This window comes from Triticum aestivum, chromosome 1A (genome assembly GCF_018294505.1).
Source record: "Triticum aestivum cultivar Chinese Spring chromosome 1A, IWGSC CS RefSeq v2.1, whole genome shotgun sequence".
Taxonomy (NCBI): Eukaryota; Viridiplantae; Streptophyta; class Magnoliopsida; order Poales; family Poaceae; genus Triticum; species Triticum aestivum.
The window spans coordinates 562961098-562987683 of NC_057794.1; the positions used below are offsets into that span (position 1 = coordinate 562961098).

Here is a 26586-nt window from a genome sequence, read left to right on the forward strand (position 1 = left end):
ATTCTTTCTTTTCTATTTCTCTTTCATTCCCCACCAATCATATGCATTTGACCGGACAATTTAGGGAGGATGTGGGGACATGGTTGCATGCATGCATAAATAGAGGGTTAAAATAAAGGCATCCGGTTAGTGATCGGGCACGTTCGTGGATGTTTGGGGTTTGATATTAGCCGATCCTGGTTGTAGATGCTCTCATCACCTTAATAAGCTTGTAAACTTGGAACACGATAAATCTGATGTCAGATTTTTTAGGCATGACAAATCAAACATTTTTTAGGGTAAATTATGTTTGTTGCGAGGATGATAATAACATAGAAGCTTCATAAAAACATGTGATTTGTGTGCCTAATGACTTAGCACATCTATGCGTAGATGTCATTTGGAGAATCCTTGCACCTTTTAAATTGAAGTTTTTTTTTCTTGAGATGTAGACCTCAATGTACACATACTAAGCATTCAAGTTTCATCGTAGTTATAGTAGCACATTTCATGTCCAACGAAGATTCTGATGACTTCTTTATCATACAAATATAGGTTTTAAATATAAAAAAACATGTATTCTCTAAAAATATGTGTAGAGAACGAACTATATATACTGAACATTCATTACATGAACCAGAAGTAGAAGCGCTACTCGAAATAGGCTTTCACCCCCACTTTATAAATAAAGCACCCATCATGTCCATACTATGAGTACCAGACCACCGAGATAAAAGAGTCTACTTAGGCAACAACACAAGCACGCCCAAAGAAAGCATAAGGGAACGATAGAAAAAGGACCACCAATTGGCCACATCATCAGGCGGTCCACAACGAAGATAGGCACATAGCGTAGCGCATCCAACATCTGCCCCAACCGATCGCGGTCCCGCTGCCTAGTCAGCGGGTGCCAGTGTTGTCTCGAGGTTGCGGGCAGCAGCCCGAATGCCCGCCTTCTCTGGGATCGTCAGCACACGCCTGCCCGACGCGACCCTGGATCGGCCAAGGCACACACTCTGGCGGGAGGCAATGGGCGCGCCCTTGCTTGGATGAAAAAATGTCATAAGGGGGACTCGTTTCACTTGATTCGTTCCGTCGCACCCGCACTATTCCTAAATTTCTTTTCTGTTTCTATTTTGAAAAAAAGGTACGGAGATGGAGACAGGCAAAGAGAGGGACGACCCTTGGGGTCACCCACGGGAGTGTCAGAGCGGGCCGTGGGCAGCCCCAGACCCACGGCATTTTTATCGTATAATCATGTCACTTCTATTTTTACGAGCATGGCATTTTTTTGTAGATCCTGGCATTTTTATTGTGCAATCATGGTACTTCTATTTTAACGAGCCTTGCATTTATTATAAAGAGCTTGCCGTTTTTATTTTCTGTAGATCATGACATTTTTGTTAGTAAGAGCATGCCATTCTTATTATTAAAGAACATGACATTGTTTTAGAGCATGGTTAGTTTACTTGAAAGAGCATGTCTTTTTTTTTATTGCTAAGTACATGCCATTTCTATTTTTTGTATAGCATGGCATTTTTTCAGCATATCATGGTAACTTTTCTTGCATGACAGTTTAGGTACACACATCACAGGGCACCATTTTAGACATATCACATATGGGCAAGTGTGTATAAACATACCCTACTATCTTGGTTGTTTTTGTATTCGTAAGGCATGTAATTTTCAATTATTTTTTCAAGGCATTTCTTTTTAAACATAACGGCATTTTATCCTAAACTGGGACATTTTTGGCCCAACTCAAGGACACGTGTTTTGTCGTACAGGCAGAGGGGTTCGTCGTGGGCGTTCGCTGGAGTTGTTGCACCCCTTGTGGGAAACTAATCGATCGCAGGACCGCCTCCCCGACGTTCTATCGCCAGATATTGGCTCTCTACTAGCTGCCACGTGATAAATTTGTGTCGTCCATCAGATATTCGATGGCTCGTGTTCGTTTTATTCTAGAAAAAATTCATCAGAGAAGCAGCTTCTACTTTGTACCACATCACACAGTTGATCTGCTTCCTTGGAGCTTCTCTTTGTTCTCGGTCAACAATGGTGGTGCGAACGTACTTGCTGTGGAAAGATAGTTGCATCTGGTCAGGTGAGGCGTGCTGGAGACGGTAGACTTGATTTTTGCGGTGATGCGCACGCACTTGCTGCGGGAAGATATTTGGTTCTGGTCAGGTGAGGCGTGCTGGAGACGGTAGACTTGGCTCTATCCGGCCCATGTTGCATGCATGCACGCGGGATTCAGGCCTCGTACCGTCGTACGTGCCGACGTACATGTCACCATAAAGCTTGAAATTTCTTGGGCACCTTCAGTGTACAAGTCAAGCATGCATGTACGTACCGCCCATGCACGTGGAAATTTTCGGTTAAGATGTCTAAATGGATGACGCGTGTCTAGTGCTGGCGTCACCGTGGCCGGAAAAGAGCCGTGAAATGTTGACCCATGACCATGCAGTCCAAGCTTGAAGCCCACCACATGCACGCGCAGGTTGTGATCATCTTATAAATTTCAGTTGAGATCGGATTCATCTGTCACAACTCACAACTTGCAAACACACGAAGCGAAATTCCTTAGGTGACACTACATTCCTTAGCTCGGACCCAGAGTCGCCAGGGAGAGCGCAAATGGAGGACACCTTCATCACGGTCTGCCTCGCCGTAGCTCTCGTTTCGCTGCTCATCATGATTGCGGGCCGCCGGCGCTGGGGGGCGCGTGGCGACGGCCTGCGTATGGCGCCTGGGCCGTGGCAGCTGCCGGTGATCGGCAGCCTGCACCACCTCGTCCTAGCCGGGCAGCTCCCTCACCGCGCGATGCGCGACCTGTCGCGACGCTACGGGCCGGCCGTGCTGCTCCAGCTCGGCCAGGTGAAGACGCTGGTGGTGTCCTCCCGGGAGGGGGCGCGCGAGGTGATGAAGAACCACGACACCATGTTCGCCACGCGGCCCCTCAGCACCACCATGCGCGTGCTCTCCTACGGCGGCCAGGACATCGTCTTCGCGCCCTACGGGGAGTACTGGCGCCAGCTCCGCAAGATCGCCGTGTCCGAGCTCTTCACAGCGCGCCGCGTCCTCTCGTTCCGCGCCATCCGCGAGGAGGAGGTCGCCACAGCGGTCCGCGCCGTAGACGAGGCCGCTGCGGCCACGCGCCCCGTGGAGATGCGCGCGGTGCTGTCCACGCTCGTGACGGACAGCACGGCGCGCGCCGTTATAGGCGACCGGTGCAAGGAGCGCGACGCGTTCCTCCGGGAGCTCGACCGCATCGTGCAGCTCGCGTCGGGGTTCAACCTGGCCGACATGTGGCCGTCGTCACGGCTTGCTGCGTGGCTCAGTGGAGCCGAGGAGTGCCGCCACACCCTGTACACCATGCTCGACGGCATCGTTGAGGAGCACCTGCAGAGGATGGACGGCGGCGGAGACCACGCCGAGGACCTGCTCGACGTGCTGCTCAAGATCCAGAAGGAGGGTGGTCTCAAGTTTCCCATCCACATGGACGCCGTCAAAGCCATCATCTTGGTAAGTACAGTATTCTCTTCGCATAGCGGCCGGTCTTACTTGCACATTTAGTATTGACAAAATATACGCAATGCATAAAAACATCTCCGTAGAAGCTAGCTAACACTGCTTGCTAAGTTAAAATGAACAGAGTTATCGTAAAACGCATGTTATCTCATGCGGGTCATTATATTCATCTAAAAATCTCATGTTTTATGGACAGGACGTATTCTCCGCGGGCAGTGAAACAACAACTACGACAATTGAGTGGGCCATATCAGAGCTGATGAACAACCCGATGGCCATGCAGAAGGCGACAACTGAGGTGCGACAAGCCTTCCAAGCCAGTGGAACCGTGGCCGAGCACGCCCTAAGCGAGCTCACATACCTACGCTTCGTCATTCGAGAGACGTTGCGACTGCACCCGCCCCTGCCGTTGTTGTTCCGCGAGTGCCAGGAACCGTGCCAAGTGCAGGGATACGACGTGCAGCAGGGCACGCAGGTGTTGGTCAATGCTTGGGCGCTAGGCCGCGACGAGCGCTATTGGCCCGACGCGCCTGAGGAGTTTCGACCGGAACGGTTCGAGGAAGAAGCAGCAAAGGCAGACTTTGGGGGTGGTGACTTTGCGTTCTTGCCGTTTGGCGCCGGCCGCAGGATGTGCCCTGGGATGGCGTTTGGCCTCGCCGGCGTCGAGCTCCCGCTTGCAAGCATGCTCTTCCACTTTGACTGGAAACCACCAGGGCCAGGCTCGGCGGAGCTCGACATGACAGAGACGTTCGGCCTCACCGCACGGCGGACGGACCAGCTCCTGTTGCGCCCTGTCCTTCGCGTACCTATTCCCGGAGTCTAGTCAATATATAAACTATAAGAAATGGACGTATAATGTAAAACTATAATTGTACCCACATAGAAAATAAATTGCAAAGTTCTACTGTTGCATAACATCATTAGTATTATGCAATAACTAGCGTAGTGGGGCTAGATCAATATGTGGTTCCTGAATATATTGTAAACCTACTTGAAATAATACCATAGTCGGACGTTTTGTTTCAATTGATACATGTTAATTACTTCCATCCAAAGTATTGTTTTATGTTAACATATTCCTACAATGAAAATCATAGAAACAATTTTTAGTAGTATGTGTTTAGTTTCACAACATACAGCATCTCCAACTAATTTCCTAAAAAGTTATACACTATTCATTAAATATTACGTTTGACATGAGCATAATTTATTTGATTCAAAATCTAAACACAAAAATTGCAGTGACTATACTTGTCTGTGGCATGTGTTGTATTGTCCCTGTACCCTTGTGCTCATTCCAACTTCTTCTGCCCATGTGACCTTTGTGTATTGGCAAAAGAAAGTAAAAAAGAAGATCAACATATGTGGCCGTCAACAAACTTGCCGGATTCAGAAGCCGCCATAATTCATACTCTCTCTGTAAAGAAATATAAAGAGATGTAGATTACTACTTTAGTGATTTGTAAACGCACTTGGTCTCTATGATGAGCAGGTTATAACTCGTTGGTATCATCTACGCATCTATACTATGTATTCATTGATCATCCATGAAAAGTTCAGAATTACTCTAGTTAGCGATGCCTAATATCTTATGGAAACGAGCTAACGATAGGCAGTTGAAGAGAGAGCTACCACAAGGCAGGAATTTGTGTCAGCTTAGAAACTCTGGGAGGCTAGAATTCAGCCACCGCTTCATCACAGTAGCTCCCCAGAGCACGACAGGTGCGATGATAAAGCTTGAGATTTCATGGGCATGCACGTCCAGCTTACGAGCACACACGTGCCGCTAGGGCTGCAAGAGGCGCGACCGCCACAACCCGCTAATCGTATAAGGGCATGTGCAATGTTCAGTTCAGTCGGCTACAGTCTGCTAACGTTGCATGCGTCCACATATGTGACATATAAAAGGCTGCTACAACTAATTTTGTAGGCCGGCGGTTGCGGCGCCCATACACAATTTTGTCATCAATTTCAATTTCAATATGTAGGTGTCGACACTTCATATAATGGAAGGAAGCATTGGTCAGGCCCCATAGCGCAAATGGAGGACGCCTACGTCGTCGTCTACCTCGGCATAGCTCTCTTGTCGCTGCTCGCCGTGCTTGCGGGCCGCAGGCGCTGGGGGGCGCGGGGTGATGGTGGCCACGGCCTGCGCCTCCCGCCGGGGCCGTGGCAGCTGCCGGTGATCGGGAGCCTGCACCACCTCGTCCTGGCCGGGCAGCTACCTCACCGCGCGATGTGTGACCTGGCGCGACGCCACGGGCCGGCCATGCTGCTCCGGCTCGGCGAGGTGCCCACGGTGGTGGTGTCCTCCCGGGAGGGGGCGCGCGAGGTGATGAAGACCCACGACAAGGCGTTCGCGATGCGGCCCGTGAGCGCCACCATGCGCGTGCTCACCAGCGGCGGCCGCGACATCGTGTTCGCGCCCTACGGGGACTACTGGCGCCAGCTCCGGAAGATCGCCGTCGTGGAGCTCTTCACCGCGCGCCGCGTCCGCTCCTTCCGCGCCATCCGCGAGGAGGAGGTCGCCGCAGCGCTCCGCGGCGTCGGCGAGGCCGCGGCGGCCGCGCGCCCCGTGGAGATGCGCGCGCTGCTGGCCGCGCTCGTGGCGGACAGCACGGTGCGCGCCGTGATTGGCGACCGGTGCAGGGAGCGCGACGCGCTCCTCCGGGAGCTCGACCGCTCCATGCAGCTCGCGGCGGGGTTCAACCCGGCCGACCTGTGGCCTTCGTGGCGGCTCGCCGCGCGGCTCGGCGGCGCCAAGGAGTGCCACGACACCGTGCACCGCATTCTCGACGGCATCGTCAAGGAGCACCTGGAGAGGATGGACGGCGGCGAGGACCTGCTTGACGTGCTGCTGAGTATCCGGAAGGAAGGTGGCCTCCAGTTTCCGCTCGACATGGACGCCATCAAATCCGTCATCATGGTAATTAAGTAGTCTCTTTGGCTCTTTGCATCAGTGCTATATATCGCCTATCGTGGTCATGTGATGTTCTTGTTTTGTTCTGGACGAACTATCTATTTCAAAGTGATTTTTCGGTCCAAATATGGATCGTACAAGAAATTAACCGTGCACAGTTTTAGGTTTCAAGAATACATATGTTTTTCGTGCGGATTGTTAACCTAAAAAATCCCATGTTTTGAGGATAGGACATATTAGGCGCAGGGAGTGAAACAGCAGCTACGACGCTGGAATGGGCCATGGCAGAGCTGGTCAAGAACCCGAGGGCCATGCACAAGGCGACGGCCGAGGTGCGGGGAGCCTTCCATGCTTGCGGCACTGTGTCCGAGCAAGATCTAAGAGAGCTCACATACCTACGCCTGGTCATTTGGGAGACATTGCGGCTGCACCCGCCCCTACCGCTATTGTTCCGCGAGTGCCAGGAAGCGTGCCAGGTGCTGGGGTACGACGTGCCGCGGGGCACCCAGGTGCTGGTCAATGCCTGGGCGCTGGGCCGAGACGAGCGCTACTGGCCCGACGCGCCCGAGGAGTTCTGGCCGGAAAGGTTCAAGGGGGAGGCGGCGGTGGCCGACTTCGGGGGCGTCGACTTCGGGTTCCTGCCTTTCGGCGCCGGCCGCAGGATGTGCCCTGGGATGGCGTTCGGCCTCGCCAACGTAGAGCTCCCGCTCGCGAGCTTGCTCTTCCACTTCGATTGGCAGCGGCCAGGACCACGCTCGGCGAAGCTCAACATGACCGAGGCATTCGGCCTCACCGCGAGGCGGAAGGACCAACTCTTGTTGCAGCCTGTCCTTCGGGTGCCTATTCTCGGAGTCTAGTCGACATAAATTGTAAGAATTGGATGTATATTGTAAAATTATAATTATTCCCACGCTAGAAATAAACTGCAAAATTTCACAACATGAGATTTCATGGATCGAGAGCCAGTTCCAATAGACTTGTGAAATGTTCCCGTTCGTGTGCATCCAGCTGGAATTGAACCCGCAAGTTTATCAATTATGAGTTGGGCGCTTTAATCATTCAGCCATGAATGTTTAAGAGGGATCATTGTAGATCATAAATACCAACTTTCATATATATATTCGAAGATGACTATAAAAACACTTTTATGGATCCTCGAATTGAAAGAGAGATTGCAATGAATGACACAACAAACCAATGCTTGTAAACGCAGAAGCAGTGGTACATTCTACATATAGGATAAAGACCTATACATATATGTATGACATGTGGTCGCCAATCAAGATGGAATTCAACATACAAAATAGCACTCCCTGCATCGCAAATTACTTGTTTTAAATTTATCTAGATACGGATGTATAGAATACTAAAAGGGATTAAAGGAGTATGTCGTTATATTATCATATATTATCGTGTGTGTATCATGACATGGTCGTGACTATGATAATTTGACAGGGACGTGACTTACCAACCCCACACTGTCTAGCGATCAAATATACCAAATGTGGTACAGAGCCGGACCAGAGAGAATTAAACTTGGTGAAAAAATAGAGAGAAAAACATTTGCGGGAATTAAATTAAACTCGTGCAACGGAACAATTCAGTAGTTTTGCAAAAAAAAGGAACAATTTTGTACACTAGTATAGTACAGAAGTACATGACGTACATACAACTGATAAAAATATTTTTATATGGGAGTTAAATTAAAGGAAAAAGCTTGGCTTCAACCGGCGGATCCGCCGGCTCGTTCATGTGACTCGTGTCCTACCTGGACGGTTTCATCTTTTTCTTTCTTTCGATCAACGTGACTGCTGAGCGCTGTTCACTATCCTTTACAATATTCTCTGCAACATATTGTAACAAGACTTATGTTGCAGAAACATATTGTAAAAAAAATTAAATTGCAACAAAAACTCTGTTACCAAAAAAAAAACTATAAAAAGACATGTGCTGTAAAAAAAAGTGCAACTTGACATACATTGCAAAAATTCTGTAACATGACCCGTGATGCAGAAAATTTCCTGCAACACGACCTATGTTGCAATGATAAAAAGTGACGCTTGGTCGCTCAATCCACTTGATCCGATGGCTCGTGAGCCGACAGACCTTTTTAAAAGATTCACCGGCCTACGCATAACAGTCGTTGGATCGCCTTGATCCATGCGTCGTCATGCACGCTCCACACATACTCCGTTATTTCTCTTGTCAACCATGTGTCCTCTATCTTATCCTGCAACAATGGTGGTGTTCCGAACCATAACAACGAACGACGACTGCAACTTAGACAATCTTTTGTAATATCAACTCTGTTGCAAAAAAAAACTGCAACAAAATCTCTATTGCAAAAAAACAAATCTACAACAAAAACTATGTTGCAAAAAAAATCCTGCAACACATCATATGTTGCAAAAAATATATTCTACGACATAATATTTATTGTAAATGTTTTCGCAACAAGACCTTTGTTGCGAAGTAAAGAGAGACGTTGAGCCACACGATTATGCCACATCCAACGACCGGCGAGGCGGCGGATCTTTTTAAAAGATCCGCCGGCCGTCGCGTAGTGGCCTCCTAAATTAAATCCGTAGAACAGAAGAGTTAAGAAAAGTAGTATCACCTGGTTGGCTCCGTGTATGGTGGTACTCCGGGTTTGCCACGACTTGGACTTGGCGTCAAATTCGCCAAACCTTTCCCCTGATCGAGAGACAGCGCTGGCCACGTACCGACGCGTGGCTTTTCTCCTCTCCCTTCTTCTGGTGATTAGGGTTTGTCTCTCGGTTCCACCGCCGCCACCGCTCATCCCAAAGACCACTGGCCCGCTCCCAGAGAGCCTCTTCGCAAATTGTTAGAAGTAATTCATAAGAAGATCAAGAAGTTGCAAGAACAACCTCCTGCAAAGCTTCGAAAACCACTTCCTATTCAAGACTCGGAGCCTAAAAAGAAGAGGGGGGGGGGTCGCCGCCATCGTAAAACGAAAGAAAGGTAAGTGTTTCTAAAAAGAACATATTGAACAGCCTCATGCTTAGTTTTGTCTTAACTACTTACTAATTGGCGTTCTATGCTGAAGCTTAATTCATCACATACACGGCATGGTATCTTGTCGTGATTTTTGGAACTTGGTTCTGCAGATATGCGATGACTGATATGAAGAAGCTTGCAAACCGAATGCAGTTTGGTATACCAGAGGAGAGCTCGTTAGGTCAGTTGGTTTTCGAAGGATGGTTTGAATAGCATTTTGTTAGTTATGTAGTTTAGTTTCACTATACCTTAATATTGACATGATCACCATCTTGGTATCACCAGGTGATGGTTTGGGGGAAGGCTATGGCATGCTTGGGCAGGCCGGAAGTGGGAAGCTACGTGTCTCAGCTGCGCAAAAACATACTTGCTGCTAAAGCGGCAAAAAAGTATCCTTTCTTTATTCTTCCCACAGTTTCTTATTTTCTTACTTCCTTTTCCTTGCCGTTCGATGTCAACAGATAAAGCACATTACTACTACTTAGCCCCTTCTGCCCTTTACTCCCCAGAGCATAGTAAAACTTGTAGTGTAATGTGTTCTTTCTGACTGTTTCCAAATTCAACACGAGCTTGTTCAAAACTTCAAATTATTGGAGGAAAAAGCATAACACATTGGAACTTAGATGATCCTCAATTTTAATCTGTCAAGGCATACAACTAGAACTAGTTTGCACAGCCTTCTCGTCATTGTGTTATACCACCTTGATTCCCAGAGCATAATATTTAAATGTAGTGCTTTATGCCTATGCTTACCTGCACAAATCTTAGGTCACGTGCATTTTGTATGTTAGGGAGTATTTGCACCCTGTACCAGTTCTCTTAGTTATCCTCACATTGTTGTTTCTATTTCTATTTGTACCTCTTTCATGATATCATGCACTGCTATATCTCTTTGATTCCTATTACTTTCTTATGTCAGATTTAAGGAGAGGCGTTATGGTAGCAGTGGTGCAACATCTGGAATGACATCTAGTTTGGCCTTTACACCAGTTCAGGTGAGTTTACTTTTCTCTGGTTCACTTCAAAGCTAGGTAATCAGGGTTATGCATGATCTTAAGCCGATCCAGTTGTTTAACATGGGATTATGGCTGCTACTCTTGATCGCTACATAATTTTTATCTTGTACATGGGATCATGGCTTAGTTGTTGCTTGACCTGCACATGTGGAGGAGTCAGAAAAGGCAGTGCATCCATTGTTTTTTTGTTTTTGTCTTTTTGCTGCACTAGAAGGCCCTAGATTTTGCTTGTGTGAAATCATCGAACAAGATACTTTTGTTATGTTGTTAGTTTTACCCGTGCTACGATACAGGACTAGTTTGATGTTAGTTTGTATGTTAGGAGTTAGGGTTCTACCGGTTCTAGGGCGTAGACTGTAGGGAAAAGATGGAGGAAGACGAGGCCGAGGGCGCGGCGGCCGGCGGCTGGGCGCCGTCCTTGCGTGGTGGAGAAGAGGCGACGGCGGCTCAAGGGGCGGCTAGGGTTAGGTTTCCCGGCTCCCTAAGGGAAGCCGAACAAATACTGGTTGCTTCTTGCTTGATTAGATTGATACATCTCCTCTCCTTATATAGAGAGGTTTACTTGACTCCTAGGCAAACGACCCTAATAACGATAAAATAATTAGGCTAAGCCCCTAATAACGATAAGATAACTTGGGCCACAACCCACTGGGCTAAGCTCCGCCAGCCGGCTCCCACGTATCGGTAGTCCGAATCGAAGGAGGCAGAACTCGCGAAAACGCTCCCATGGGGGCATGCGGCCCTCGTCCTTCTCGAGGGCGTAGTACCACGTCTGTGCAGTGCCACGGGGGTGATAAGAGGCGAGCCAGGTGCGGTCCGACGCGAGCGTCCGTTGTCCCCGGAAGAATTGCTCACACTGGTTGAGCCAGTTGAGGGGGTCCTCGGTGCCGTCGTAGGTGGCGAAGGTGAGCTTGGCGAAGCGCGGTGGTGTCTGAGCATGACCGCCGTGAGTGTACGGCTCGGCGGTTCGGAGCAGTGAAGAGGATGGCATTGGTCCGGTGTGCACAGGTGGTCCGCAGGGATGCGGTGGTCCGTCGAAGCCAGCGTGCGAACCCGCGGAGCCGGAGGGCCCGTCGTACGGCAGGCAGGGCGCCGGCTGGTCCACGACCATGGTGTAGACTGGCGGCGGTGACGTCCCGACCAACCAGGCCGGAAGCTGGGACGACGAGGGTGGGAACCGCACTTGCTGAATCGGCACGCCCGCCGCCGCGGTTGTAGTCAGCCCGGTGCTGGGCGGCGGAGGCGCCGGCGGCGGCAGCCTGGAAACGGCAGAGGGGGCAGGCACGGCGATGGCCGTGGCCGACCATTGTGGCCAGATTAGAGCGGTGGCGGGGGCTGGCTGTAGATGCAGCAAGGGCTGCAGCGGCCTGACCAGCGTCGTGGTGGCCCCGGGGCGCGGCGGCTGCCAAGGCTGCCAGGGCGGTGCCGGCGAGGACCCAGGTGGCGTGGGTGATGCGGCGAGGGCCGGCGCCGGCCACTACGGCCATTGGGGCGCGACGGCGGGTGGCGGCTGAAGCGGCCAGTGGTGGTGTAGAGGCCCGGTCAGCGCCGCGGGTGTCGAATACCACGACAGGGCGGCTGGCCCGGACGAGGCGGCTGGCGGCCCGTAGTGGCCGGCTAGGTATAGCCATATCCCCTGGACAACGGTGATGGGATCGTTGAGGACCCCGGTGATCTCTGCCGGGGAGTAGACGGTGGCCGGTGGTGCGGTGGAGGGCGTCGTCATCTGGGTGGTGGCGTGCTACCTCTTGAGCACTGTGTTGGTTTTCCTTGAAGAGGAAAGGGTGATGCAGCAAAGTAGCGTAAGTATTTCCCTCAGTTTTTGAGAACCGAGGTATCAGTCCAGTAGGAGACTACACGCAAGTCCCTCGTACCAACACAAACAAATAAGAACCTCACAACCAATGCGATAAAGGGGTTGTCAATCCCTTCAGGTCACTTACGAGAGTGAGATCTGATAGAGATACTAAGATAAATATTTTTGGTATTTTTATGATATAGATTAAAAGTAAAGATTGCAAAATAAAAATAGATTGCAAAATAAAAATAGATTGGAAACTTATATGATAAAAGATAGACCCGGGGGCCATAGGTTTCACTAGTGGCTTCTCTCAAGATAGCATAAGTATTACGGTGGGTGAACAAATTACTGTCGAGCAATTGATAGAAAAGTGCATAATTATGAGAATATCTAGGCATGATCATGTATATAGGCATCACGTCCACGACAAGTAGACCAAAACGATTCTGCATCTACTATTATTACTCCACACATTGACCGATATCCAGCATGCATCTAGAGTATTAAGTTCATAAGAACAGAGTAATGCATTAGGCAAGATGACATGATGTAGAGGGATAAACTCAAGCAATATGATATAAACTCCATCTTTTTATCCTTGATGGCAATAATACAATACGTGCCTTGTTGCCCCTGCTGTCACTGGGAAAGGACACCGCAAGACTGAACCCAAAGCTAAGCACTTCTCCCATTAAAAGAAAGATCAATCTAGTAGGCCAAACCAAACTGATAATTCGAAGAGAATTGCAAAGATAACCAATTATACATACAAGATTTCAGAGAAGACTCAAATATTGTTCATAGATAAACTTGATCATAAACCCACAATTCATCGGATCTCGACAAACACACCGCAAAAAGAATTACGTCGAATAGATCTCCAAGAAGATCGAGGATAACTTTGTATTGAGATCCAAAGAGAGAGAAGAAGCTATCTAGCTAATAACTATGGACCCGAAGGTCTATGGTAAACTACTCACACATCATCGGAGAGGCTATGGTGTTGATGTAGAAGCTCTCCATGATCGATCCCTCCTTCGGCGGAGCTCCGGAAAAGGCCCCAAGATGGGATCTCTTGGATACAGAAGGTTGCGGTGGTGGAAATAGGGTTTCGTGGTGCTCCTGGATGTTTTTAGGGTATATATGAGGAAGAAATAGGTCGGTGGAGCCGCGAGGGGCCCACGAGGATGGGGGCGTGCCTAGGGGGCAGGCGCGCCTCCCTGGCTCGTGGCCGCCTCGCTTCTTTCTTAACGTCTACTCCAAGTCCCCTGGATCATGTTTGTTCCAGAAATAACTCTCCCGAAGGTTTCATTCCGTTTGGATTCCGTTTGATATTCCTTTTCTGCGAAACACTGAAATAGGCAAAAAACAGCAATTTGCACTGGGCCTTGAGTTAGTAGGTTAGTCCCAAAAAATATAAAAGTGTATAATAAAGCTAATTAAACATCCAAAATAGATAATATAATAACATGGAACAATCAAAAATTATAGATACCTTGGAGACGTAGCAAGCATCCCCAAGCTTAATTCCTGCTCGTCCTCGAGTAGATAAATGATAAAAACAGAATTTTTGATGTGGAATGCTACCTAGCATAATTCTCAATGTAATTTTATTTATTCTAGAATGAATATTCAGATCCGAAAGATTCAAGACAAAAGTTTAATATTGACATAAAAATAATAATACTTCAAGCATACTAACTAAGCAATCATGTCTTCTCAAAATAACATGGCAAAAGAAAGTTCATCCCTACAAAATCATATAGTTTGGTAATGCTCCATTTTCGTCACACAAGAATGCTCTCATCATGTACAACCCCGATGAGAAGCCAAGCAATTGTTTCATACTTTAGTTATCTCAAACTTTTTTCAACTTTCACGCAATACATGAGCGTGAGCCATGAATATAGCAATATGATGGAATAGAATAATATGATGGAGGTTATGTGGGGAAGACAAAAAAAGAAAGTCTCACATTGACGCGGCTAATTAACGGGCTAAGGAGATACCCATCAATTAATGTCAATGTAAAGAGTAGGGATTGCCATGCAACGGATGCACTAGAGCTATAAATGTGTGAAAGCTCAACAAAAGAAACTAAGTGGGGGTGCATCCAACTTGCTTGCTCACGAAGACCTAGGGCATTTGAGGAAGCCCATTGTTGGAATATACAAGCCAAGTTCTATAATGAAAAACTCTCACTAGTATATGAAAGTGACAAAAGAAGAGACTCTCTATCATAAAGATCATGGTGCTACTTTGAAGCACAAGTGTGGAAAAAGAGGATAGTAGCATTGTCCCTTTTTATTTATTCTTTTTTTCCCTTTTTGGGTTTTTTATTTGGCCTTTCTTTTTTTGAGACAATGCTCTATTAATGATGGTCATCACACTTCTATTTATTTACAACTCAATGATTACAACTCGATACTAGAACAAAATATGACTCTATATGAATGCCTCCGACGGTGTACTGGGAAGGGCAATGAATCAAGAGTGACATGTATGATAAATTATGCATGGTGGCTTTGCCACGAATACGATGTCAACTACATGATAATGCAAAGCAATATGACAATGATGAGGCGTGTCATAAATGAAATGGTGGAATGTTGCATGGCAATATATCTCGAAATGGTTATGGAAATGTCATAATAGGTAGGTATGGTGGTTGTTTTGATTAAGATATAAGGAGGTTTATGTGTCATAGAGCGTATAATATCACGGAATTTGGATGCACCGGCGAATCCGTAGCGCCGTCAGGGGGTCAGGGAGAGTGGTGGTGGGAGTGGCGGAGGTGGAGAGGCAGTGATGGAGAAGGAGTTGCCGCCGTCGCCCGGCGGGTCGCCAGGCAGGTCACGAGAGCCCTCCTCCTCCATGACCATCTTTGTTTCGCTGAGCTCTATATCAATATACTTTGTTATATGTTAGTTTTACCCATGCTACCGAACAAGATTGGTTTGATGTTAGTTTGTACCATCTTTGCATACATTTAGCACCTTCTGTATAGATGGTAATCAGTACCTAGGATGTACCCATCTTTGACACCATTATATCGTTTCAGTTAGTCTGATTGCCCTATTTTGTATTTTTAAACAGGTTAACTCATAAAATGGTTGGCATCGCTCCCATGTTTCTAACATTCCATTAATTGTTTTCACTTGCAGGGAATAGAGCTGTCAAACCGACAGGCCCACGGTAACCTTCTTCGAAGTGGAACCCAGAGCACCTACTTCTCCGAGACGGGCACATTTTCTCGGATCAATAGAGGTTAGAATCTGAAAATGAAAGGACCCGATGATTGAGATCAGAAGAGAGGATTGTTTCTTGGTCCCAGCGATTTCATCCCATTCCGCACACAACTCTCAAGAACTCTTGGGATGCACTTGCACACAACCTTCTCAGTTGTATCGCGTGGTTTGTAGTGTAAGTACATTTAGCGCACTACAACACCACAATGTATGAAGTGAGGCAGTACACAACATTTACCAATGCTTCGAGTGTGGAATTTTTTTTAGAAAACCTACTGGAATTACCTTCTCTGAAACTGTTGCATTCCAAACATTTGGCATTATGTGTTACACGTTACACTGATGGATCCTTCCATACCATTCAACCGTGTTGAGCTCCACACAAGATGGATAATTGTGATTTACTACATTTTTTAGGGAAATAGTTATTCTTCCTGTTCATCATCATGATGTTGTGATCTAGATAAAACCATGAAAAGTTAATGGTGCTCTTACGTTGTGGTATTTTGGTAACGGTAGATCACGAAACCTCTTAGTTGTGTCGTAGCTGAGATAGGACAAAATGCTACTGCATCGCCATAGACACTACATGAAGTTGTCATCACTATTATCATTAGCCTCCTTCCCAGCTAGATCTTGATGATTATTGGGTCTAGATGTGACCAACAATGTTTGTTGGACATTAAGTCCTCATCATTATGGTACCATTTGTTAGAGGTTGCAACACCCATAGATGATTCATCACTCTTATCAGATCTAGTATTCTTTGAACTACCACGAGTAGAGTCTAGATGTGACCTGCAATCGTTTGCTAGGCATTAAGGTCATCAACCTCATCGTCGTTTGCAGAACCCTTACCTGAGCTTGCACTGCCCTTTCGATGATGTACTGCCCATTCGATCCATGCCATAGTGTATGCATCCACCCAGAGTTATGGATAGTGTCATGAACTCTGCATCTGATGGGTGCCGCTACACAATTAGAACTATGACACGACCTTCTAATTGAATGAATATGTAATATCTCATTTACATTAACATGGGACCAACGAAAAAAATAGCGCTCTACAAAATATAGTGAGGTCCTTCAAATGCTACACAAGTTATAGCACGCTATATTTCAGAATAGCGTATACAGAAAAAAAGCCAAATATATGCGAAAATAGCGGCTCGGTCCCATTCATACCAAGATTCTTCGAGTCCATGCCCGTTCCTCCATTCAGATCACTACCATCTCCCACATCTCCCAAAATATTCTTCCGGGGACTAGATGTTGTGTTGTATCATTAAAATCTTCCTCGTAGAGACCGGCATTGCCAGATGACCTCTTCCTTAGAACACTTTCACCGCCTCCTCGCCCAATTCCTTGAGATGGCCCACGACGGTGCCTACCTGGACCTCCAAGACCTGGTTTCACCGATGAATGTTTTTTTAGAACATGGAACGGACGCTTTCGAGTTGTTGTTTATCTTTTTTTAGACAAGGCTCTTGTTTATCTTTTTTTAGCGAAAGGCTCTTGTGTATCTTTTTTTAGTGGTAAACCAAAACTTTATTGGGAAGTAAAAGCTTGGTTTATAGGAATAACAAACTGGTCATGGGGTAAACCCAGCCACAAATGGCAACCAGCATCTAATGAAGTAGAAAATTTATCTCTTTTTTAGCAAAAGAAAATTTATCTAAAGACAGACAAGGAAGGCAGCCTGGACTCAGCCCAAGACCAGTCCAGGCCCAACAGGGAGAGGCGACCCAAGCAAGCAATCACACATGTCCGAGTTTTGGGCCGAGTCCAGGCTGGACTCGGATCAAGTGATGCGGCCGACCGAGCCCAAGCCCTTATAAGCCGGAAGCCGGCGAAGGAGCACGCAACCGTCGGCCCTTCCACAGCTCCACTGACGGAAAAAAAGAAGCAATCACAGTCGTCACCTTCATCTCCTAGCTCGGCTCTCCATCCCCTTCCCCTCTTTCTTCTCCATCAAGTCTCGCACCCCAGCCCGTCCCCAGCGCCTCCAGCGATGTCGGCCGCGGCCGTCGCGAGCCCGCCGGCATCTCTCCCTTTGCTGTCCCACGCCGCCGCCGATGTGATACGAAGCTCGATCTAGGATATATTGTTCACTCAAATGCTATGAATCTGGGATACAAGATACAGGTAGTAGCAGCAAGAAGGGGGTTCGGGGAATCGAGAGCCAGGGGGTGGGAGAGGGGAAACGCCCAACGGCGGCCGGTTCAGTCCTCAGTTCTTCAATGTCCCTCTCTTAGAGATGAAGTGTAGTTTATATAGGCAGGTCACTCTCCCTTGGGCCTTGTGGGCTGGTCTTGGGCTCCTCATGGCAAGTTATTCCCGTGACATACCTTCCTCCTTTAAAAATCGGCTTGACCACAAGCCGACGCCCACACTGGAGAGTTTTTTCCCAGGGTCCCATGGCACTGCTAGAGTGGTTGTAGCCTTCACGGTAGTAGCCAAGGTCGAGGTAGATTTGATCTTGGTACAAAGTGTGGATGATGTGAATCTTGTCCACGATGGCATTGAGGTAGTAGTGGTGTTGGGCGGAGGTGGGCACCATGATACTCCGACCTGTCATTGCACAATTTTTGTGCTGATGTGGCTGGACTAGAAGCTCGTGTGGATTCCATTGCTTCAAAGAATGGGTTTCTAGACTTGTAAGCATCAGCAGAACAGTGTACCATTACAGCTGCAGAGCATTCTAGCAGAAGGCACAAGCGCCACTGACATTGGTGAGAACCCCAAGGATAGATCCTTCCAGGAGTGCAAAATAGAATTGTGTGACACAAGAACCAGGAAAGCTTCCATTGGTGTCCCGTGCAAGTATAGTTCAGTTGAGATCGCATGAGTAGCAGCATAAAAGCATCATCCTCCAGACCAAATGGTTCACGAGCTTCAACAATGCATGTGGACCATGCTAGTTCATGACCTGTTACAAGCTTGCCCTTTGTTATAAACATTTGTAGCTGCAGATAGATGTTAATCATTCTTATGGCTGATGGTTGGATACACTGCTTGCACATCTCCCCCTGCTGAAACAATATTCTCCTGTCAAAAGGAGTTGACAACTGAAACCAAGCATTATAGAGCTCCATTGACACAATGAGAACTCCCCACAGATGCTCAGACCAAAGAATTCCATAGCAGATGGACCAGGAATGATTTGTACTCTGGACTGGAAGTTGTTTGAGACAAATAACAAGGATATATCGAGCACATATAACTGCCGCTGAGGCAATGCTCTCTCGACACATGTGACAATTATTTGCTTGTTGTCCCGGCTTCATCGCAATGCCAAAAATTCATAACGTGTAACACACTGAGATATCACCACGATATTCGACAACCCGATCTTGCTATCCCCTGGATTCCATGGTGATGTGTCACACAGAGCTCTTGGAACAAAATTTGGCAACCTAAATTTTTCTTCCAAAGAGGAGCATTTCCAAGCAAGCCAAGGCTTCAGGACCACTAATGTCCCCATCAATTCCAATAGTTTATCTTCCTGTATAGCCCCATTCTTGGCATTTTCTTGATGTGACAGAGGCCACAGCTGCAGCAGCTCATGTTGCAAGAATTGCCTAGACCCAACTGACTGTAGCAGTACTATACTACCCCGTAATAGTTCATCTCCAGGAATAAGTCCTACAAGCTTGATCAATAAAGGGCTTCCAGGAACAACTTCATGGACCTGTAGCATTCTTTTATACATAGAGCAAAGTGCTAATTCACTAGTTGCAAGAAGACTATGGCTCCCTTCACTCTCTTGTTTGTGAACTTTATATATCCCAACTTGAGTGAAATATTTTATCGGCATCGGCGGTCGAAGTAGTGCCACTAGGTAACAGTCATGTAGGTGATAGAACAGCCAGGCTACCTTCCATTGAAACCGAGAAGAGCAACAAAGAAAGATACAGAATGCACTTGTCCGCCAAAGGAGTGATGTGTGCAGAAGCTCATATCCACTTTCAAGAGATGTAACAGGAACGTTGTACTTTGGCTTCTCATTCAAGTCCTCCTGTAGTAAATTTGGTCATTAGAAAACTGGGTGCAACACCACTCCAAAATATCCTAATTCTGTGTCGTTCCCAGCAAGGAGGAGCTTCAAATACTGCATTTGTTAGCTGCACACATTGAAGACAGAAAACCAATGGCAGATGGAAATTGTCCTGCATAGAACCCATCATGTATGTAATGCGAGATTGTGCGGTCAGCAAGGAAGTTCCAGGGTCCCATGGCTTCTCATGATGGAAACCACTAATCAGGTCCCACCCAAGCACTTGAACAGTAGGCAAGAATTCTGCCTTGTTCGCCTCATAGCCTTGAGCATGGATTAATGCAGATAAATATATTGCTGGTTGTCCAGGATCCCATGGCAATGTCAGGAAATCATAAAATGTAACATCGGAAGGTAGGATTCTGACTGTCACTACTAATGATGGGCTTGTGTCACAAGGATACTCCAAAGTGGGCAGGAGCTTGAGCAAGGCTGTTGAGTCCATCTCCGTCATGACCGCTGGCAGGTTGCACATCACAGAAGACACAGATTTCAGAAACTGCGGATTGAACGGGAGCACGACCGCCATGTAAAGGGGTACCACGGTAGCCTGGATGGTGCCAACGGAGGTGCCCAGACCTGAGGTCGAGCAGGTGTTGTGCGCTGTGTCGGAGCAGACACTTGTTGCAGGGAGGGTGTCTTCACGCACAACAACGACATCACTTGTTGTAGGTATAACCTCCGTAATGGCTGGGGGACTGCTCGTTGAACCCCTGGTGGACAGAGAAGCAATGAGATCAACGATAGTGCTGTCGACTCCTACAACAGGGGTGATGCTGGATGATACGTCTCCAACGTATCTATAATTTTTGATTGCTCCATGCTATACTATCTACTGTTTTGCGCAATATTGGGCTTTATTTTCCACTTTTATATTATTTTTGGGACTAACCTATTAACCGGAGGCCCAGCCCAGATTTGCTATTTTATGCCTATTTCAGTGTTTCGAAGAAAAGGAATATCAAACGGAGTCAAAACGGAACGAAATCAACTGGAGAAGTTATTTTTGGAACGAAAGCCACCAGATAGACTTGGACTCCACGTCAGGAGATACGGGAGGTGCTCACGAGGGTGGGGGCGCGCCCACCCCCCTAGGGCGCGCCCCCTGCCTCGTGGGGCCCCCGTGGCTCCTCCGACGTACTTCTTGCACCCATATATATCGTCATACCCTAAAACTTCCATAACACAGAATAGATCAGGAGTTCCACCGCCAGAAGCTTCCGTAGCCACCAAAAACCAATCTAGACCCGTTCCGGCACCCTACAGGAGGGGGCAATCCTTCTTCGGTGGCCATCTTCATCATCCCGGTGCTCTCCATGACGAGGAGGGAGTAGTTCTCCCTCGGGGCTGAGGGTATGTACTAGTAGCTATGTGTTTGATCTCTCTCTCTCTCTCTTGTGTTCTTGATTTGGCACGATCTTGATGTATCGCGAGCTTTGCTATTATAGTTGGATCCTATGTTTCTCCTCCCCCTCTTCTCTCTTGTAATGAATTGAGTTTCCCCTTTGAAGTAATCTTATCGGATTGAGTCTTTAAAGATTTGAGAAAACTTGATGTATGTCTTGCCGTGCGTATCTGTGGTGACAATGGGATATCACGTGATTCACTTGATGTATGTTTTGGTGATCAACTTGCGGGTTCCGCCCATCAACCTATGCATAGGGGTTGGCACACGTTTTCGTCGTGATTCTCCGGTAGAACTTTGGGGCACTCTTTGAGGTCCTTTGTGTTGGTTGAATAGATGAATCTGAGATTGTGTGATGCATATCGTATAATTATACCCACGGATACTTGAGGTTGTTGGAAATATGCCCTAGAGGCAATAATAAAATGGTTATTATTATATTTCTTTGTTCATGATAATTGTCTATTGTTCATGCTATAATTGTGTTATCCGGAAATCGTAATACATGTGTGAATACATAGACCACAACACGTCCCTAGTGAGCCTCTAGTTGACTAGCTCATTGATCAAAAGATAGTCATGGTTTCCTGACTATGGACATCGGATGTCATTGATAACGGGATCACATCATTAGGAGAATGATGTGATGGACAAGACCCAATCCTAAGCATAGCTCAAAGATCGCGTAGTTCGTTTGCTGTAGCTTTTCTGAATGTCAAGTATCATTTCCTTAGACCATGAGATTGTGCAACTCCCGGATATCGTAGGAGTGCCTTGGGTGTGCCAAACGTCACAACGTATCTGGGTGACTATAAAGGTACATGACAGGTATCTCCGAAAGTGTCTGTGGGTTGGCACGAATCAAGACTGGGATTTGTCACTCCATATGACGAAGAGGTATCTCTGGGCCCACTCGGTAATGCATCATCATAATGAGCTCAATGTGATCAAGTGGTCGATCGCGGGATCATGCATTACGTTACGAGTAAAGTGACTTGTCGGTAACGAGACTGAACAAGGTATTGGGATACCGACGATCGAGTCTCGGGCAAGTAACGTACCGATTGATAAAGGGAATTGTATACGGATTGATTGAATCCTCGACATCGTGGTTCATCCAATGAGATCATCGAGGAGCATGTGGGAGCCAACATGGGTATCCATATCCCGCTGTTGGTTATTGACCGGAGAGTCGTCTCGGTCATGTCTGCATGTCTCCCGAACCCGTAGGGTCTACACACTTAAGGTTCGGTGACGCTAGGGTTGTTAGGAAGACTTGTATGTGATTACCGAATGTTGTTTGGAGTCCCGGATGAAATCCTGGACGTCACGAGGAGTTCCGGAATTGTCCGGAGGTGAAGATTTATATGTAGGAAGTTGTCATACGGTCACCGGAAAGGTTCGGGGGCGTATCGGTATTGTACCGGGGCCACCGGAGGGGTTCCGGGGGTCCACCGGGAGGGGCCACCTCTCTCGAAGGGCCTAATGGACTGTAGAGGAAAGGGAACCAGCCCTACATGGGCTGGCCGCATCCCCCCCTTGGGCCCATGCGCCTAGGGTTGGGGGGGGGGAACCCTAAAGGGGCGCCCCCTTGCTTGGGGGGCAAGCCCCCTCCCCTTGGCCGGCCCCCCCTCTAGATCTCATCTAGAGGGGGCCGGCCCCCTTCCTCCTTCCCCTATAAATAGAGGGGCAAGGGGAGGGCTGCACACAACATCCAAGGCGCAGCCCCTCCCCTCGCCAACACCTCTCCTCCTCCGTAAGAGCTTGGCGAAGCCCTGCCGGAGTACTGCAGCTTCACCACCACCACGCCGTCGTGCTGCTGTTGGAGCCCTCTTCCTCAACCTCTCCCTCCTCCTTGCTGGATCAAGGCGCGGGAGACGTCCTCGCTCCGTACGTGTGTTGAACGTGGAGGTGTCGTCCGTTCGGCGCTAGGATCTTCGATGATTTGGATCACGACGAGTACGACTCCATCACCCCCGTTCTCTTGAACGCTTCCGCTCGTGATCTACAAGGGTATCTAGATGCACTCCTCTCTCCCTCGTTGCTAGATGACTCCATAGATTGATCTTGGTGATGCGTAGAAAATTTGAAAATTCTGCTACGTTCCCCAACAGTGGCATCATGAGCTAGGTCTATGCATGGTTACTATGCACGAGTAGAACACAAAGCAGTTGTGGGCGTCGATATTGTCAATTTACTTGCCGTTACTAGTCTTATCTTGATTCGGCGGCATCGTGGGATGAAGCGGCTCGGACCGACCTTACACGTACGCTTACGTGAGACTGGTTCCACCGATTGACACGCACTAGTTGCATAAGGTGGCTGGCGGGTGTCTGTCTCTCCCACTTTAGTCGGATCGGATTCGATGAACAGGGTCCTTATGAAGGGTAAATAGAAATTGGCAATTCACATTGTGATTTTGGCGTAGGTAAGAAACGTTCTTGCTAGAATCCTATAGCAGCCACGTAAAAACTTGCAACAACGATTAGAGGGCGCCTAACTTGTTTTTGCAGCAAGTGTTTTGTGATGTGATATGGCCGAAGGATGTGATGAATGATATATGTGATGTATGAGATGATCATGTTCTTGTAATAGGAATCACGACTTGCATGTCGATGAGTATGACAACCGGCAGGAGCCATAGGAGTTGTCTTTATTTATTTATGACATGCGTGTCAACATAAATGTCATGTAATTACTTTACTTTATTGCTAAAGCGTTAGCCATAGTAGTAGAAGTAATAGATGACGAGACAACTTCAAGAAGACACGATGATGGAGATCATGATGATGGAGATCATGGTGTCATGCCGGTGACAACGATGATCATGGAGCCCCGAAGATGGAGATCAAAAGGAGCAAATGATATTGGCCATATCATGTCACTATTTGATTGCATGTGATGTTTATCATGTTTTGCATCTTATTTGCTTAGAACGACGGTAGCTTAAATAAGATGATCCCTCGAAATAATTTCAAGAAAGTGTTTCCCCTAACCGTGCACCGTTGCGAAGGTTCGTTGTTTCGAAGCACCACGTGATGATCGGGTGTGATAGATTCTAACGTTCGAATATAATGGGTGTAAGCCAGATTTACACACGCAATACACTTAGGTTGACTTGACGAGCCTAGCATGTACAGACATGGCCTCGGAACACAGAAGACCGAAAGGTCGAGCATGAGTCGTATAGAAGATACGATCAACATGAAGATGTTCACCGGTGTTGACTAGTCCATCTCACGTGATGAACGGACACGGCCTAGTTAACTCGGATCATGTTATACTTAGATGACTGGAGGGATGTCTATCTGAGTGGGAGTTCATTGAATAATTTGATTAGATGAACTTAATTATCATGAACTTAGTCTAAAATCTTTACAATATGTCTTGTAGATCAAATGGCCCACGTTGTCCTCAACTTCAACGCGTTCCTAGAGAAAACCAAGCTGAAAGACGATGGAAGCAACTATACGGACTGGGTTCGGAACCTGAGGGTCATCCTCATAACTACCAAGAAAGATTCTGTCCTAGAAGCACCGCTAGGTGACGCACCCGTCCCACAGAACCAAGACGTTATGAACGCTTGGCAGTCACGTGCTGATGATTACTCCCTCGTTCAGTGCGGCATGCTTTACAGCTTAGAACCGGGGCTCCAAAAGCGTTTTGAGAGACACGGAGCATATGAGATGTTCGAAGAGCTGAAAATGGTTTTTCAAGCTCATGCCCGGGTCGAGAGATATGAAGTCTCCGACAACTTCTTCAGCTGTAAGATGGAGGAAAATAGTTCTGTCAGTGAGCACATACTCAAAATGTCTGGGTTGCATAACCGCTTGACTCAGCTGGGAGTTAATCTCTCGGATGACGCGGTCATTGACAGAATCCTTCAGTCGCTTCCACCGAGCTACAAGAGCTTTGTGATGAACTTCAATATGCAGGGGATGGAAAAGATCATTCCTGAGGTATATTCAATGCTGAAATCAGCAGAGGTAGAAGTCAAAAAGGAACATCAAGTGTTGATGGTGAATAAAACCACTAAGTTCAAGAAAGGCAAGGGTAAGAAGAACTTCAAGAAGGACGTCAAGGGAGTTGCCACGCCCGGTAAGCAAGCTGCCGGGAAGAAGCCAAAGAATGGACCCAAGCCCGAGACTAAGTGTTTTTATTGCAAGGGAAGTGGTCACTGGAAGCGGAACTGCCCCAAATACTTAGCGGACAAGAAGGCCGGCAACACGAAAGGTATATGTGATATACATGTAATTGATGTGTATCTTACCAGTACTCGTAGTAGCTCCTGGGTATTTGATACCGGTGTGGTTGCTCACATTTGTAACTCAAAGCAGGAGCTGCGGAATAAGCGGAGACCGGCGAATGACGAGGTGACGATGCGCGTCGGGAATGGTTCCAAGGTCGATGTGATCGCCGTCGGCACGCTACCTCTACATTTACCTACGGGATTAGTTTTAAACCTCAATAATTGTTATTTAGTGCCAGCTTTGAGCATGAACATTGTATCAGGATCTCGTTTAATTTGAGATGGCTACTCATTTAAATCCGAGAATAATGGTTGTTCTATTTATATGAGAGATATGTTTTATGGTCATGCTCCGATGGTGAATGGTTTATTCTTAATGAATCTCGAGCGTAATGCTACACATATTCATAGTGTGAATACCAAAAGATGTAAGGTTGATAATGATAGTCCCACATACTTGTGGCACTGCCGCCTTGGTCACATAGGTGTCAAACGCATGAAGAAGCTCCATGCAGATGGACTTTTAGAGTCTCTAGATTACGAATCATTTGACACGTGCGAACCATGCCTCATGGGTAAAATGATCAAGACTCCATTCTCAGGAACAATGGAGCGAGCAACCAACTTATGGAAATCATACATACTGATGTGTGCGGTCCAATGAGTGTTGAGGCTCGCGGTGGCTATCGTTATGTTCTCACCCTCACTGATGACTTGAGTAGATATGGGTATGTCTACTTAATGAAACACAAGTCTGAGACCTTTGAAAAGTTCAAGGAATTTCAGAGTGAGGTTGAGAATCAACGTGACAGGAAAATCAAGTTCTTGCGATCAGATCATGGGGGAGAATAATTGAGTCACGAATTTGGCACACACTTAAGAAAATGTGGAATAGTTTCACAACTCACGCCGCCTGGAACACCTCAGCGTAATGGTGTGTCCGAACGTCGTAATCGCACTCTATTAGATATGGTGCGATCTATGATGTCTCTTACCTATTTACCGCTGTCATTTTGGGGCTACGCTTTAGAGACTGCCGCATTCACTTTAAACAGGGCTCCGTCAAAATCCGTTGAGACGACACCGTATGAATTATGGTTTGGGAAGAAACTTAAGCTGTCGTTTCTAAAAGTTTGGGGATGCGATGCTTATGTCAAGAAACTTCAACCTGAAAAGCTCGAACCCAAGTCGGAAAAATGCGTCTTCATAGGATACCCTAAAGAAACTGTTGGGTATACCTTCTACCTCAGATCCGAAGGCAAGATCTTTGTTGCCAAGAATGGGTCCTTTCTAGAGAAAGAGTTTCTCTCGAAAGAAATAAGTGGGAGGAAGGTAGAACTTGATGAAGTATTACCTCTTGAA

General features: G+C 47.3%; 2 protein-coding genes and 1 pseudogene across 2 annotated transcripts; all 3 read left to right on the forward strand.

The window, feature by feature from the left end:
* Positions 1–2510: 2510 nt before the first annotated feature.
* On the forward strand, positions 2511–4536 carry LOC123181362 (desmethyl-deoxy-podophyllotoxin synthase). The gene is made up of 2 exons (XM_044593625.1): positions 2511–3504; positions 3707–4536. The coding sequence occupies exons 1-2, from the start codon at positions 2617–2619 to the stop codon at positions 4331–4333; spliced, it is 1515 nt and encodes a 504-aa protein (XP_044449560.1). The 5' UTR covers positions 2511–2616; the 3' UTR covers positions 4334–4536.
* A 1015-nt stretch (positions 4537–5551) lies between these two features.
* On the forward strand, positions 5552–7361 carry LOC123181367 (dolabradiene monooxygenase-like). Its single transcript, XM_044593626.1, has 2 exons — positions 5552–6436; positions 6661–7361. The coding sequence occupies exons 1-2, from the start codon at positions 5552–5554 to the stop codon at positions 7285–7287; spliced, it is 1512 nt and encodes a 503-aa protein (XP_044449561.1). The 3' UTR covers positions 7288–7361.
* Positions 7362–9595: 2234 nt separating this feature from the next.
* On the forward strand, positions 9596–15537 carry LOC123051332 (U4/U6 small nuclear ribonucleoprotein Prp31 homolog; annotated as a pseudogene).
* The last annotated feature ends 11049 nt before the right edge of the window (positions 15538–26586 follow it).

Bases quoted from the DNA above. Each gene is read 5' to 3' on its own strand.
- LOC123181362 (XM_044593625.1), top strand. From the start codon at position 2,617: ATGGAGGACACCTTCATCACGGTCTGCCTCGCCGTAGCTCTCGTTTCG. The intron at 3,505-3,706 runs GTAAGTACAGTA...TTTTATGGACAG, and splicing joins CCGTCAAAGCCATCATCTTG to GACGTATTCTCCGCGGGCAG.
- LOC123181367 (XM_044593626.1), top strand. From the start codon at position 5,552: ATGGAGGACGCCTACGTCGTCGTCTACCTCGGCATAGCTCTCTTGTCG. The intron at 6,437-6,660 runs GTAATTAAGTAG...TTTTGAGGATAG, and splicing joins CCATCAAATCCGTCATCATG to GACATATTAGGCGCAGGGAG.